This window comes from Microcaecilia unicolor, chromosome 3 (genome assembly GCF_901765095.1).
Source record: "Microcaecilia unicolor chromosome 3, aMicUni1.1, whole genome shotgun sequence".
Taxonomy (NCBI): domain Eukaryota; kingdom Metazoa; phylum Chordata; class Amphibia; order Gymnophiona; family Siphonopidae; genus Microcaecilia; species Microcaecilia unicolor.
Genome location: NC_044033.1, coordinates 526,791,946 through 526,809,101, shown reverse-complemented (window position 1 = coordinate 526,809,101; position 17,156 = coordinate 526,791,946). Strand labels below are relative to the sequence as shown.

Sequence of the window (17,156 nt, the reverse complement as noted above, 5' to 3'; positions counted from 1 at the left end):
TAGGGTAACCGAAATGTGTTAGCTTTCTTAATTTCTGTTAGCATTTCATCATCTGTCTGCTCATTCTGCCTTTATAAAACCTCCCCAGGGAAAGTCGGAGAACATATTTACAGCTGCTCCAAGGCAGATGTAATTCTGTAAAAATCAGCATAATATGCACATAAGTGCCAATCCCCCCCCCTACTCTGCTGCCCGTCTCATCTTCCGCCAGGGTCGCTTTACTCATACTACCCCTCTCCTCAAGACCCTTCACTGGCTCCCTATCCGTTTTCACATCCTGTTCAAACTTCTTCTACTAACCTATAAATGTATTCACTGCTGCTCCCCAGTATCTCTCCACACTCGTCCTTCCCTACACCCCTTCCCGTGCACTCCGCTCCATGGATAAATCCTTCTTATCTGTTCCCTTCTCCACTACTGCCAACTCCAGACTTTGCGCCTTCTGTCTCGCTGCACCCTACGCCTGGAATAAACTTCCTGAGCCCCTACGTCTTGCCCCATCCTTGGCCATCATTAAATCTAGACTGAAAGCCCACCTCTTTAACATTGCTTTTGACTCGTAACCACTTGTAACCACTCGCCTGCACCTACCCTCCTCTCCTCCTTCCTGTACACATTAATTGATTTGATTTGCTTACTTTATTTTTTGTCTATTAGATTGTAAGCTCTTTGAGCAGGGACTGTCTTTCTTCTATGTTTGTGCAGCGCTGCGTACGCCTTGTAGCGCTATAGAAATGCTAAATAGTAGTAGTAGTAGTACTTTGCATATTCTCTTCCCATAGGAATGCTTACGCTTGCATCATATAAAAGGAGGCACTACGACCTAACTGTCTTACTTCATATACATGTATACATCGGGTAATTTTATGAAACCCTACTTCAGAGTTTAAAAGCTGTTCTACATACTCAAGTCCCTTTTAAAGTTACCCTCAAAACAAACAATACGTGCCACGGTTGGGCTTTCACTATCACAAACACAACAGGATTTGATTTAATTTTCTATTAGTGTAGGAGATAATGCAAATATTATTTCTCCAACTAATTCTGCATCGATGATCTAGTCCAGTTACTGGATTTATAGTCCGTGATGGATTTTTAATTGGGATGCTACTGTTGTTACATCACTCTCTTGTTTCCTACCCTCAAATAATATATATTGTTTGGGTCTCCTCCATGTTGGTTTCCTTGATTTAAGCAATAATCCTGCTGTAGCTTCCATCCTGTGATATTGGATACTAGTAAGAAAGGCCCGTTTCTGAGGCCAATGAAACGGGCGCTAGCAAGGCGCTTTCATTTCCATCCCCCTCCCCTTGTTGCTGGACTTACCCTCCGTGCTTCAGGGTGGTCGTGGGTGCCCTGCCCTGGCCGGCGACCCGCCCCGCGACATACAGAGTGGCTGGCTGGCTCCGTCGCTGCCTGTGACCTACAGCCTGCCTGGCTCACTCCCTCCGTCCTCGCGTAGTAGATCGATGTATGCCCCGCCCTCGCGTCAAACGTGATGACGCTGAGGGCGGAGCGATGGGATTGGTCAAGTGTCATAGCGCCGCCCTCGATGTCATCACGTTTGACGCGAGGGCGGGGCAAACAGTAATGGGGCTAAATTCCGATCTCTGGCACCTCACAAATCGGAAGTTGCAGCTTCATTAGAACGTTGAGGTAGCAAATTATGTGCGGAAGGGGCGTGGCTGTGGGTGAGTCTATCAGTGAGAGTGAGTGGTGCATGAGTGACAGTGAGTAGTGACAGCCTAAGTGCAGGGCTCCAGGGTTTCCCTGCCACAAAGTGAGCGTCAGAATGTTTGAGGTGAGAATTATTAATAGATGATTTGTCTGCAAAGCTATGGTCTGTGAAAGAAAGTGACCACAGCTTCCTTTCTGACGTATCTAGGGGAGCAACATTCATCAATCCCTGAAGCTGGTCAATGGCCCTTGACCTCAATGTTTTAGTAACTGTACACAGATATTATTACTGACTCACACAGAGGCTATTTTTATTGACAGCCGCCTAACTTGTATACTAAATATACGCGTAACAAAAATTTCCAGTTTTCTTTTGCAAGCATACATGTGTATAAAGTTTATGTGTAAGTTCAAACCCACCCTATCTCTGCTCAAGGGAATATCTCTGCTTAGGTTGGATAAACTTACGTTTGTACAGGGTGTATGCGCATACGTTTACGTGATTGTACTCCTGGCAACTGGGCCATTTCTGCCCATAAAACATTGTTTTACCAGCCGAAATGCCTTTTCCAATTACCCCACATTACCATGACAAGTATTTATCTATACAGGACTACAATATTCCACATGGAATAGATTGGTACCCAATTAACAAATACATCATTCATTTTTTTTTAAGTATCTTTGGTAAGGTTTAAGTTTTAGAGCTTACTATTAACTATCTTCAAAATTTTTTTTTTTAATAAAACACTGTATGTCAATCTAGTCTGATAACTAAAAGAGCTACTTTGTTAGTATCCTTCCACACAAAAGAACAAAAACAGGCTGTACTTAAAGAATATTTTCCCAAAAAAACGTTTACCCCGCCCCCCCCCCTGTTTTCTAAGCCGCGCTTGCAGTGCAATAATGCCAACATAGCCCATTTACTTTGAATGGGCTGTGTCAGCATTGCCGCATGGCTTAGTAAACGGGGGGGGGGGGGGGGGGGGGGGGGGGCGTTATTGTTTTATGTGTGGAGGAGTGGCTTAGTGGTTAGAGCACCGGTCTTGCAATCCAGAGGTGGCCGGTTCAAATCCCACTGCTGCTCCTTGTGATCTTGGGCAAGTCACTTAACCCTCCATTGCCTCAGGTACAAACTTAAGATTGTGAGCCCTCCTGGGACAGAGAAATATCCAGAGTACCTGAATGTACCTCACATTGAGCTACTACTGAAAAAGGTGTGAGCAAAATCCAAATAAATTATTTGAGATTCTGTTGCTACTATCTGAGATTCTACATGGAATGTTGCTATTCCACTAGCAACATTCTATGTAGAAGCCTGCCCTTGCAGATCAGCAACACGTATGTGCAGGACGTCAGACTCACAGAAACAGAAGCCTGCACGGCTGCATTGCTGATCTGCAAGGGCAGGCTTCTACATGGAATGTTCTACATGGAATGTTGCTAGTGGAAGAGTAGCCTAGTGGTTAGTGCAGTGGAACATGGAATGTTGCTACTATTTGAGATTCTACATGGAATGTTGTTGAGTGGAGGAGCGGCCTAGTGGTTAGAGCACCGGTCTTGCAATCCAGAGGTGGCCGGTTCAAATCCCACTGCTGCTCCTTGTAATCTTGGGCAAGTCACTTAACCCTCCATTGCCTCAGGTACAAACTTTGATTGTCAGCCCTCCTGGGACACAGAAATATCGAGAGTACCTGAATGTAACTCACCTTGAGCTACTACTGAAAAAAGGTGTGAGCAAAAATCCAAATCCCCAAAAAAAAGCTATTCCAATATTTCCCGGTGTGGCCAGAGCTATTCAGATGAAGAGAAAATGTTCCTGTAGCTGAAACCTAGCTATAGGAGTATCTTGTTATTTTTCTTTGCAATTTCCATGCAAATGTCTGGTCATGTATAAGGAAAATAGATATATCTTTTTGAAACATATTCATTTAGAAAATGTTCTTCTGTATGAAGTGAAGACATAATTTTCCTTATTGAATGTCATATTTTTTTCTGCAGGTGAAGCTGGTATAGAGCAGTGTTTCCGAAGTCCAGTCCTGGACTACCCCTTGCCAGTCAGGTTTTCAGGATATCCACAATGAATATGCATAAATGTGATTTCCATACACTGCCTCCATTATATGCAAATCTTTCATGCATATTCATTGGGATATCCTGTAAACCTGGTTGGCAAGGGTACTCTGGACTTGGGAAACACTAGTATAGAGGGTTTAAATATTTAGGCTACATATCACACTTTTCTTTATTTAGATACTAGTAAAAAAGGCCCGTTTCTTAACGCAATGAAACGGGCGCTAGCAATGTAATGAGTTCCTGCCATTAATGTTTCCACGGTTGTATTCTGAATATAATTGTTGTTTACATGTGTAAGATTTCTTTATATACAATAGTTTTTGTGTAAACTGTGTTACAATGTGGTAAAAGTTTTCCTTGTTCAGGCCCTTCAATCAGTTTAACAATCACATCAGATGAGCTCCTTACTCCTGAGAATGCAACATACAGTTGCCCATGTGAGAGACAGAGTGACAGTGTGTTTTACAGACAGTGTAAGAGAGAGATACACAGGATTGAGTGTGTGTGTGATGTATGTGTGTGTGAGTGACAAAGTGATTAAATGTTTGTCTTCCCTTCCGTTCTGTGCACTTGCCTCCACTGAGAGATACACAGAGTGATTGTGTGTGTGTGTGATGTCTGTGTGTGTGTGTGTGTGTGATGTGTGTGAGTGACAAAGTGATTAAATGTTTGTCTTCCCTTCCGTTCTGTGCACTTGCCTCCACTGATGTTTGTACCTCCCTGTATATGATTGTTTGTTAGAGATTCAATCCACTCCACTTCCCTCCTCCAAGTTCCGTTCTGTCTGATCGGTTCTTCATTGACAGTGAGAGCCAATAAAACGCTGAACTACAGACTTACGAACCCTACACTGCCATAGTGCCACGGAGTCAGCTTCAGAATGTTGGAGGTGCTTTTTATTATATAGCATTTCATGTGTTTCTTATTACACTTGTTAATATGTTAAAGAGCTTCCTCATAATATGGACATGATGCATTGTTTTGTTGCTTTTTTCCCTGCAATTACCTTAATACATTCTTTTACAATGTATTTAAAATATTAATAAAAAATAAATAAAATCTAGGGCCCTGTTTATTAAGACGCACTAGTGTTTTTAGCGCAGGCTAATGTCAGACACACCCATATACTCCTTTGGGTGTATCTAGCATTAACGCACGCTAAAAATGCTAGCCCGTCTACATCGCGGCTTAGTAAACAGAGCCCTAAGTCTCTTTTTAGCATTTATGTTGTCTACATATTTATTTATTCATTTAAAAAAAAAAACATATACCATCTATAACTAGGTGATTTCCATAAAAACATTCATAATCAACCACAACACAAAACATTACTCATTATAGGACTAGATTTCTATATATCATGACTAAAACTTCAGGAAATTACTGAAAACCAAATTGTTTAAGAAGGCCTACCCCCCTGATCCAAATTAACTTCCTACTTCCTGCGACACAGCAAAATATGGACAATACTAGACTTCTATCACTACCCCCTCTATTTCTTTGTTGTTTTATACTGATGTTGGTTACATGCTTACTACTGTACTATGTATTTGTATTATTGAACCGAAGCCTACCTCTACAATATTGTGTAAGCCACACTGAGCCTGCAACTAAGTGGGAAAATGTGAGATATAAATGTGTTAAATAAATAAATTTAAAAAATTAAAAAATACACCTAGGCATATTCTGTGAAGTACGCCTAAATTCAGGCATGGTGTATAGAATACGCTTAGCGCCTGTCTGCACGACTACGTTTAGTCACAGGCAGTTACACCAAATGCCTAGGCCTAAATTAGGCGTGGACTAGGTGCCTTCTGTAACAACGTGCCGCCCATGGTCATGCCCCAACTATGCGCCTTATGCAACATTACTTTAATGTTTCAACGGTTTTTATTGATGACTTGATGAAATACAACTCCAACTCCGCATCTTAATGGTGTTATAACATTACAAACTCAAAATCATAACAGGACAGGGGATCTACCCCATTACTTACAGTCATCATATTTTTCAACATTTCTATCCCCCCCTTCCCCCCCTAGCCATGCTTTATCAACGGTTTCCACCATGTCCAATACACAAATAACAACTTTCATGGTGTGTTAGCACAGCCTTCCCTTCTCCCGTATCCACATTCCAAAACAATATATTCAAAACACATATGTTCCCCCCATCGCACATCAAACTCCACCACTTTTAAAACCTTTATGAGGAGCATACTATTACCAAAAAGTTTGTGGCATAGTGAAACAACTAAGAAAATCCCTTCCTCCCCCCTCCCTCTACCTCCCACCCCTTGTTGAGAGATATCTAGCTTTTAACGTATTACCACAAAGGATGATCCAATTTCAAGATACATCTAAAGTGAGTTCACCATTAAACTGCGTCCTTTGGGAGACAGAGTATGAATATATGGCCCCCAAACATCCAAAAATCGCTTCAACCTCCCAGGGGAGCTTCCCACCCCTCTCCTCTCAAACAATACAAATTCGTGTAACTTGTTGCGCCAGTGCCAGAAGTCCGGGGGGGTCTCCGCCATCCACTGACTCATTATTAGTCTTTTACCAATCAAGGCGGCCTTCCGAACCATTTGACGGGCTGATCCCCTCTGCAACAGAAAAGCTTCATATTTATCTAACAAGACTCCCATCGGAGAGCACATGATTCTCAAGTCCAAAAGATCCGCCAAATATTGGGCAATAGTATCCCAAAAGTATCTCACTTTATAGCAGCTCCATAAACAGTGAAAGAAAGATCCCGGGGCCCTCCCACACTTCCCACATAAGGGTGTAGAAACTCCTCCCATCTTGAATACCTGAGCCTTCGTCAGATAGGCCCGATGAAGAATGCGATATTGGCACTCTCTAAGCCCTGCATTCCCCGTTAAGCTCCGTATCCTGGCCGTCAGAACATTGAAATCTAAAGAAAGATGTGGTCTTTCCAAGTCTCCTGCCCATCTCTGACGAATGTTCTCCCGATCCCTGGGCGCCAAAAGTGTCCCCAATACCTTATGCAACCCAGAAATAGATAAACGTTCACTTTGTACCGAGTGAAAAAACTGTCTCAATAGGCGACAGTGTCCAGCGCCCAAAGCCTCCATCCCCAATGAGTCCACATAGTGTTTTAACTGGGCATAGGCGAAAGCACCACCCATATCATATCCCAGCCCCAGGGCTCCTAGGTTTAACATACGACCTTGTCTATTTAATACATGCTCCAACCGATTTATCCCATGTCTCGACCAGGTCCGAAAAACCGCGTTCTCTAAACCCGGCCGAAACAGCAGGTTACCCTGAATAGGGAGCAAATCTGATACACACCTATTCAGGCCATACATCCGCATCATGTCTCTCCAAAGCATCCGTAAAGGGACCACAAGTATACTAGAACGTAGATCCGGAGGAAGTGATTTGCTAGGAGCCTGCAAGAGAAAATGAAAGTGACACGGTGCATAATATTGGCTTTCCAATCTCCTCCAAGTATAATCATCTCGCGCCAAAAACCAATCTCCAAGATGACGTAGAAGGCAGGCCCAATTGTACCTCCTTAGATCCGGTAGCCCTAGACCTCCCTCCTTCCAAGTCCCCTGCAGCATATGTAGTGGCAATTTTGCTTTTCTACCTCCCCAGCAGAAGCATCTGATCATTTTGGTCAACGTATTCACATCTTTTGTTTTCAAATAAAGGGGCAGCATATGCAATAAATACAACCACCTAGGAAACTCTACCATTCTGAATAATTGAACCCGTCCACTGAGAGACAGAGGCAACGACCGCCAAGCACGTAATCTCTCCGTCGTGTTCCCTAACAGTCTAGAGACATTCAGACTATATAGCTCTGAAACTTTCATCGAGATATGTAAACCCAGATATTTAAAAGATCCCGGTGCCCATCGAAGAGGAAATCTCTCTCCCCACGTTTTCTTTAGGTCTTCCACCGAGGGTAGTGCCAATGATTTACTGTAATTAAGACGGAACCCTGCAAAATCCCCAAACTCCGTAAATAATTCCAAGAGGGCCGGTAAAGAAGAGTGTGGCTCTGTGAGATGCACTAGTAAATCATCTGCAAAGGCAGAAAGTAAGAACTCAGAATTCCCTATCTGTACACCTCTAATCTCCGGGTGTTGTAGTATTTCTCGGAGAAGAGGATCCAAGGATAAAACAAACAAAAGAGGAGATAAGGGACATCCCTGTCTCGTCCCTCTATAGATCCGGAAGGATCTCGAGCGCTCTTCATTTACCCATACATAAGCACTCGGCATCGAATATAGGACCTTGACCGCTTCTAGGAAAAAGCCCTCAAAACCATAAGCACGTAGTACCGCAAATAAATGTGACCAACTGACCCGGTCAAACGCCTTTTCCGCATCAAAACTCACTAAGAGCGACGTGAGGCGGCTTTTGGTTACAACTTCTAAAAATGTCAGTAGAGACCGAACATTTTTCACTGCCGTCCTTCCCCGCACAAAGCCCACCTGGGACTCATGCAACATTACTTTAAAGAATATGCTTAGACCAGTGGTTGCCAAACCTAATCCTGGAGGCACCCCAACCAGTCAGGTTTTCGGGATGTCCACAATGAATATTCATGAGAGAGATCTGCATGCAGTGCAGGCAGTACATGCAGATCTCTCTCGTAAGTATTCATTTGGCTATCCCAAAAACCTGACAGGCTGGGGTGCCTCCAGGACCAGGTAATGAGAGAGTGGATGATAGTTCGAGCACACCACCCGAACTATCATCCACTCTCTCATTACCTCTCGCCTTGACTACTGCAACCTACTCCTGACCGGCCTCCCACGTAGCCATCTACTCCCCCTTCAGTCCATCCAGAACTCTGCCGCACGTCTTATCTTCCGCCTTAACCGATATACTCATATCAAGTCACTCCACTGGCTCCCAATCAGATACCGCATACAGTTCAAGCTTCTCTTACTCACCTACAAATGCTCTCGATCTGCGGCCCCTCCGTACCTCTCTACCCTCATCTCCCCTTACGTCCCTACCCGTAACCTCCGCTCTCAAGACAAATCCCTCCTTTCAGTACCCTTCTCCACCACCTCCAACTCCAGGCTCCGTCCCTTCTATCTCGCCTCACCCCATGCCTGGAACACACTCCCTGAGCCCATACGCCGTGCCCCCTCCCTACCCATCTTCAAATCAATGCTCAAAGCCCACCTCTTCAATGTCGCCTTCGGCTCCTAATCACTACACCACTTCTCAGAAAACTTATCTACCCCAACTTGACATTTCGTCCTTTAGATTGTAAGCTCTTCCGAGCAGGGACCGTCCTTAATTGTTAATTTGTACAGCGCTGCGTAACCCTAGTAGCGCTCTAGAAATGTTAAGTAGTAGTAGTAGTAGGTTTGGGAACCACTGCATGTAAATTCTAATTAATGCCATTAATTGGCAATTATCAGTGCTGATTGGCTAGTTAGCTAATTAAGTTGGCCATACAAATCCACTGACTACATAGTTTGTAACCTTTAGATTGTAAGCTCTCTTGAGCAGGGACTGTCCTTCCCCATGCTAAAATTGTACAGCGCTGCGTAACCCTGGCAGCGCTATAGAAATGCTAAGTAGTAGTAGTAGTAGTAATTTGCGAACACAAATTAAGTCATACTATATAGAACCTGAGAGATTCTGTGCAGCTTCTGCATGAAAAAGATACATAACCTATATTACTATCATCATCGTACACTTGAGAAGTATTGCCTACCGGTATGATCTGGATCTAATTCATTCAGAAGTGGTGTAATCTTTTCTTTCCAATAATTTGCTTCTGCTTCTGTTTCACTTTCAGGTAAGTGCCCAAATTCTAGACCTCCAGGGAGAGGAAGGGGGAGAGAAAAAACATAATGTGAAAACGTGTCCATAGGGGAAATGAACACATACCTATCAAGGAAATCCACAATTGGTTTAGTACCATGCTACTGAATAGATGTCATGCTTTCCCCCATAAGCAGATGTAACAAGGGATTTGCATCCATGCCTTTCTTAGTAGTTTAAGGCGAGTTATATTCAGTTACAATAGCAACATCATATGATTAGAAGCACAGAAGCATGTTCCGTTAAGCTTGGCATATATGAACACAAATTATAGGTTTGACCTATTGGACATCTCTTATTGCATTATAACATTTAAGGTAAAATTTGTTCTTACCTGTTAATTTCTTTCCTTGAGTCCTGTTAGATCAGTTCACACCGATGAGTTAGGCCACCCAACTAGTGGATGGAGGCAGAAAACATGGATTTTCCAAAGACATCGTAAGTACGTAAGTGTTGCCACACTAGGACAGACCAAAGGTCCATCAAGCCCAGTACCCTGTTGCCAACAGCGGCCAATCCAGGTCACAAACACCAGGCAAGATCCCAAAAACGTTCAATACATCAGTGGAAGTAGGACAGCCCCAGAACTTGCCAGTATACTATTGACAAAGCCGTTACTGAAATGCTGAAACAAATTTTTTTTTTCTTTGCAGTTTCCATGTAAATGTCTGGTCACATGTAAGGACCATAGTCATTTAGAACATTTTCTTGTGGATCACCCAGATTTCTCTGTAAGAATAAAATTAACACAGTAAATGACGGCAGCTAAAGACCAGTATTGGTCCATTAGATCTGCCCAGTAAGGTGCCAAGAGATGTACTTACCGCTCCATGCAGGTTATATCCCTCTGTGCCTTTGTTTAGGGTTCCAGCTGGTGCTGCATACAGGTTAACCTTCTCAATGCCTTTTTTTTTCAAGTTTTGTTTTGATTCCAACTTTTTGCTATATAGAGGATACTCTGTTTATCCCCGATTTTTGTTTTTTTAATTGTCACTGTTTTTGTCCCCACCACCTCAGACAGGAGGGCATTCTACCCCTCTCCTCAAGTCGCTTCACTGGCTCCCTATCCGTTTTCGCATCCTGTTCAAACTTCTTCTACTAACCTATAAATGTACTCACTCTGCTGCTCCCCAGTATCTCTCCACAATTGTCCTTCCCGTGCACTCCGCTCCATGGATAAATCCTTCTTATCTGTTCCCTTCTCCACTACTGCCAACTCCAGACTTCGCGCCTTCTGTCTCGCTGCACCCTACGCCTTGTAGCGCTATAGAAATGCTAAATAGTAGTAGTAGGTCATCCCATAGTGTCTGCAAAGTCGTCGTCTTCTCTCTTTTTGATGTCTTTAGATGTATGTTCACTTTATACCAGCATTCCACCGCTGGAGGTGATAAGAGTAATTAAGGAAGCTTTAGAATAGCAACTTCGCTCTCAACTAGTGACTTTGGAATTTTTAGTTAAGGGAGATTTACTATGGGCAAAATTAGTTTTTGATCAACCACATGTTTTACCAGCAGATATCTGAAGTGGTGACTGATGGGTGTGGCATTTGACCCCACAGTAGCCAACCTGTTCATGGCAGCCTTTGAAGAGATATGGGTCCTGCTTTTTTTTTTTTTTTGGTAAAGTGCACTGTTGGTTTCACTTTGACGAAATTTTTTTCACGTGACAGGGCTCAATTTCCTTTTGAAGCAGTTTGTACAGTATTTAAATACTTGTCCCTATACTATTAAAATCTGAACTTAAATATCACACTTCAATGTTAACATTTTTGGATGAGAAATACAAAAATTTTACACCTGGTAATCCACTACTCAGACATCTAATAAAAAGTGAAAACAAGGAGGAAAATGTCTTAGTGTGCCCAGACCTAATGTAACTTATATTGATCTAAAAACCAGCAACAGTCCAATCAGAGGCATAAAAAACCTCCATAAAGTCACTTTTAGATCTGCAATATAACAACTGTACAACAATTTCAACGTTTCTGTATCTTGCTTACATTACTTACATATATAAAAGAATAGAGTTTTGTTCTTAAACTTTCACAGAAGTAAGCCCACTTGCTGAACATCACTGCTACTGTCCGAGACAGTTTACAAAATCATTTACGGGATGGCTCCAGACTGTACGTGTGACATGATAGATCTCCCAACTCGAAACTCTACTTTAACTGCAAGGGATTCTCTCATTCTACACTTCCCCAATTACAAAAATATCAAATATAAATCCACTCTAACTCCAGATTTCTCTCGTTTAGGCACTAAATGATGGAATTCTTTCCCAAGGGAAATAAGGCAACTCAATAATTCCTTCACTAGATGTTGAAATCAGTTATAGCCTAGATCTTTCTCCTCGCCGCTACTTTTTGAAGAATGTTCCTTTAACTCTTAAAGTTTTCATAATGTACTATACATGAACTTGTACTGTTTATTACTTATGTAAGACACATAGAGCTAAACAATTGTATTCGGATAAAGTGGGATACAAGTATCCAATAAATAAATGTGCATAGCTTGAACAGCATTCTGGCTCCGACTGAGAGCCAGTGAAGTAGTAGGCTGGTGCTTTCATATATAACAGTCTGGTGGCAGTGTTTTGGGCAGTCTGCAGTTTGGTCAGTAGTTGTTCTCTGCATCCGATATATAGTCCATTGCAATAGTCGAAGTGTACTAGGACCATTGTTTGAACTAACATGCGGAAGATCTCGCTGGGAAAGTAGTCCCTTATTCTTCTGAGCTTCTTCATTGTTTGGAACAGTTTCGATGTAGTGGATGTGATCTGCTGTTCAAAGATAATTTGTGGTCTAGAGTGACTCCTAAAACTATCTGCTATTGCTTTTATGTTGATGCTTGAGTAGGTTTTGTTGCAGTGAAGGGATGTTACTACTAGGAACTGGGTTTTTTCTGTGTTAAATTTGAGTTTCAAGCTACTGGTCCATGTTTCGAGGATATTTATGCCAAATTTAATTCTGCACTTGATGCCTTCAAGGTTGTTGTTGAAGGGGATGTAAATTGATAAGTCGTCCGTGTACAGGAAAGGAATTGAAGTTGTTTTTAGCCAGAGTTAATGCTAGAGGTACCATCATGATGCTGAACAGGGTAGGAGACATGGGGGAGCCTTGGGGAACTGCACATTCCACTTTCCACGTTGAGGATAAGGTTGATCTCATTTTAACTCGGTAAGTTCCGAATGTTAAAAAGCCGCTGAACTACCTAAGTACCTCACCATCGATTTCTATTTTGTCAAACAACCTTAGAATTGAGTGATTGACCATGTCAAAGGTGCTTGACATGTGTCAACTGTAGGAGTAAGGTTTTCTTGCCTTTGCTGATCTCGGTTCTGAATTGACCTAGTAAGGTATTAACAGAAATAACTATCTTTTAGAATAAAATTTGAGCCTTGCTACTATCATTTTTAATGTTCTTTTGGCTGTTAAGTTTCTACCTCTAGAGAAAGTTTTAGTTTAAACCTATGGGAAAAGGGTTGTACACTATGGAAACTAGTTAATATTGCTAATCTCTCTCTCCTCCCCCCCCCCCCCCCCAAGACTGAACTAGGCCCTGCTGTACCTGCTAGAGGCTGTTAATACTGTGGTACAGGGGAGAAAGGGTATGGAGACTAGTTGATAAAGTTTGCTTTTCTTTATTCTGCCTATCAATAACCTTCAATTCCTCCTTTAAACCCCAATCTTTAAGTTCCCAAAGCACAAAGCAAAATAATGATCACATACCAGAGAAACGTCCTCTTCTCTCAGAACTTCTCAGAAAGAAAGTGGGACCTTTCCTCTCTCTATAATTTTTAATCTAAAGGGACTGAATCTAATTTTAGTGTGGTCATACACACTGCTGATATTACATTTTGTCTATAAGGACCCCTGACGAAGGCCTACGTACTGAAACAAGGCCCCTGTCGGGTATATCTTGTCGACATCTTTATATACTGCATCTGAAGAATAAAACGCACTACCTTTTGGAACTTATTGTCTTGGACCTTGATCAAGAATCTCTTCCACTCTGACTTTGTCCTTTTTAATCTTCTGTGTAAGGTTTTGGTTTCCTGTTTCGTTGCATGCTCCCCAGGTTCTCAGGCCACTGCACTAACTGTTAGGCCACTCCTCCACTCCTAGGAAAGCGGCCACATAGGGAAAGAAGGAAATAAAATCTGCTGGTGGCTGTTGCCCACTTGCCCAGGGGAGTCCATGGAAGATGAAAGACTTGATCTGGGGGTGGGGAAAGAGAGTTGAAGAGGGGAGATGCTCGCTGTCCACATGATCTAGGTGTGAATCAGATGGGGATGAACGTTATGATGCGACTTATAGAAACATGACGGCAGATAAAGGCCAAATGGTACATCCAGTCTGCCCATCCTCCACAACCATTAACTCTTCCTTTCCCTAAGGGATCCCACGTGCTTTTCCTACGCTTTCTTAAATTCTGACAGTCCTTGTCTACACAACCCACCGGAAAGCCATTCCACGCTTCCACCACCTGTTCTTAGATTCCTTCTAAGCCTATTTCTTAACTTCATCGTACGCCCCCGCATTCCAGAGTTTTCCTTCATTTGAAAAAGGCTCACTTTCTGTACATTAATGCCACTGAGATATTTAAACAGCTCTATCGTATCTCCTCTCTTCCAGCATATACATGTTGAGGTTCATAAACCTGTCCCTATATGTTTTATGTTCAAGACGCTTGCTAATTTTGTAGCCGCCCTCTGGACTGACTCCATCCTGTTTATATCTTTCCGTAGGTGTGGTCTCCAGAATTGCATGCAGACCTCTAAATGGGGCCTCACCAGAGACCTATACAAGGGCACCATCACCTCTTTGTTCCTGATGGTCATCCCTCTCCTTATGCACCCAAGCATCCTTCTGGCTGTCATCAGACACAATCACCCCAAGTCCCGCTCTTCCTTCGCACACAGAAGCACTTCACCCCCTATATTGTACCGTTCCCTTGGATTCTTGTGACCCAAGTGCATGACCCTGCATTTTTTAGCATTAAATCTTAGTTGCCAAACATTGAACCATTCCTCAAGCTTCGCTAGGTCCTTCCTCATGTCATCTACACCTTCCAGGATGTCCACCCTGTTGCAGAGTTTGGTGTCATCTGCAAAGAGACAAACCTTACCAGACAGCCCTTCCACAATATGACTCACAAAAGACGTTAAAAAGAGCCGGCCCGAGGACCGATCCATGCAGTGCTTCATTGATAACATCCCTATCTTCAGAGCAAGCTCCATTTACCACTACCCTCTGTCTCCTTCTGGTCAACCAATTTTTAACCCAGTTACTCTAGGTTCCATACCGAAGGTACTCAGTTTATTTATGAGTTGCCTGTGCGGAACCGTGTCAAAGTCTTTGATGAAATCTAAGTACACCACATCTAGCGCCCCTCCCACGTCCAAACTGTTTGGTCACCCAGTCGAAAAAAATCAATCAGATTTGTCTGACACGACCTGCCTCTAGTGAAGTCATGCTGCCTCGGGTCCTGCAGTCAATTCGATTCGAGAAAGCTCACAATCCTCCACTTTAGAAGCATTTCCATTAGTTCACTCACCACCGAGGTCAGACTAACAGGTTTGTAATTCCCAACATCCTCCTTACTTCCACTCTTGTGCAAAGGGACCATTACTCCCTTCTCCAGTCCTCCGGGACCACTCCAACTCTAAGGAAGCATTGAAGAGGTTCGTCAGTGGAGCCACCAGAACTTCTCAGAGTTCCTTGAGCACCCTCGGATCTATCTCACCAGGCCCCATTGCTTTGTCTACTTTTACTTTAGTTAGTTCCTCACAAACGCAGTCCTCTGAGAACGGGTCTTGGTCTACCATCCATCCATCCTCAAATGCATTTGTTTTTTGCATGCCTACTCCTGGCCTTTCATCTGTGAACACAGAACTGAAACAGTTGTTAAGCAGTTCAGCTTTATCGTTATCAGCTTCCGCATATTCCACCCCCTCAGCTTTGAGTATGTATGGTATTCTGTCAGGTACTTTGTGACCTGGATTGCCCACTGCTGGAAACAGGACACTGGGTTAGATAGACCATTGGTCTGACCCAGTATGGCTATTCTTATGTTCTTATGTACTGAACAGCACAGAAAGAGAGTGGGAAATGGACCAATGACTCCAGGAGAACGGGAGATAAGATTTCAAAGAACCACTTTATTCAATGACTCGACACAGAAAACTGTGTTTCGGCCAAAAGGCCTGCCTCAGGAGTCTTGGTGATTCTTGTATTCCCAAATAAAAAACTTGAGGTCGAGTGGTCTTGAAAAAGACCTTTATAATATCTTGTTGGCGCAGCATCTCGATATACTTGTAATGACTATGGGGGTAGTGGGGTGTGAGCCATTCTTACTGCAGTTCAACATTAATAAGAGTTACTAGAACTGATAAATTCAAAAATTTCCATTACTGAATTAACCAAGTGAAAGTGGACCTGGATCAAGTGAAAACATGCAACTTAAAAACAAAACAAAACAAAAAAAAGAGCCAGAGGGAAAAAAAAAAAAGATCCATTAGGGTAAATGTGTCACAACTGTCTTACTGGATAACATTTGATCTCAGTCGCAAATAAGAAAACATGTCTAGTTACATCTGCTAGTTAGTAGGGACACGAACATGAAAAGCGTGTTAGCATCGCTTTATCCCTTCCTCAAGTTGTTCTCTTTTCAAAGCTGATTGACCACTGCTGACCAACACCCAGAAAACACCCCAGAGGAAGAACCTGAGCCTGAACACGGTATTGAGAACAAGTTACCAAAAATATATCTAATGTAAACCACTAGCTTATTTAAATGAACAGGTACCACGTGGTCACAAATTTTCTAACTACAGATTCTCTAATTACAGATTCATGAATTCGTTGCCAGAGAATGTGGTAAAGGCGGTTAGCTTAGCGGAGTTTAAAAAAAGGTTTGGACAGCTTCCTAAAGGAGAAGTCCATAGACCATTATTAAATGGACTTGGGAAAATTCACTATTTCTGGAATAAGCAATATAAAATGTTTTGTACTTTTTTGGGATCTTGCCAGGTATTTGTGACCTGGATTGGCCACTGTCGGAAACAGGATGCTGGGCTTGATGGACCTTTGGTTTTTCCCAGTATGGCAATACTTATGTACATAACATCACACAAAAAACCCCCCCCATAAAGATAGGCAAGAAGTTCAGCAGTTTTGTTGCAGTGTTTGCTGTCTCAGTGGTTGAAGGTGTTAACCACAGCTCTATATTCTGGTCAAAAACAGACACACAAAAGGATAACATACATGGGGCTTCTTTTATTGGCTGCTGTTTTTAGTAGCAAAGGCCATAGCAACAAAGCAGCGCTGTAAAGTTCTGCTACACTGTCCACCTTGCATTGTTTTTGTCCTCACAGAGCACAGAAAGAAGGAAGACAAGTCTAAATTTAGAGCAGATCTCTCCTTACCAACCTTCCTTTTTTTGCTAAAGGAGGAACTCAGAAACCCTATTTCAAAACACCTCTCTCTATGAAAATGTATTTTCCCCCCAATTAGTTCTACTAAACTGCTTGTTTTGATACGTCAGTGGCAGTGCAGGTGAAAGGGAAGGAGCA

At 42.6% G+C, this 17,156-nt stretch overlaps 1 protein-coding gene across 2 annotated transcripts in view; it reads right to left on the bottom strand.

The window, feature by feature from the left end:
* ARMC2 (armadillo repeat containing 2) overlaps positions 1–17,156 on the bottom strand; it is a 179,302-nt gene that overhangs the window by 86,075 nt on the left and 76,071 nt on the right. For both annotated transcript variants that reach the window (XM_030199186.1, XM_030199187.1), the window contains exon 7: positions 9,472–9,576. In XM_030199186.1, the coding sequence (XP_030055046.1) occupies positions 9,472–9,576 (105 nt within the window). The remainder of the gene's footprint in view (positions 1–9,471; positions 9,577–17,156) is intronic.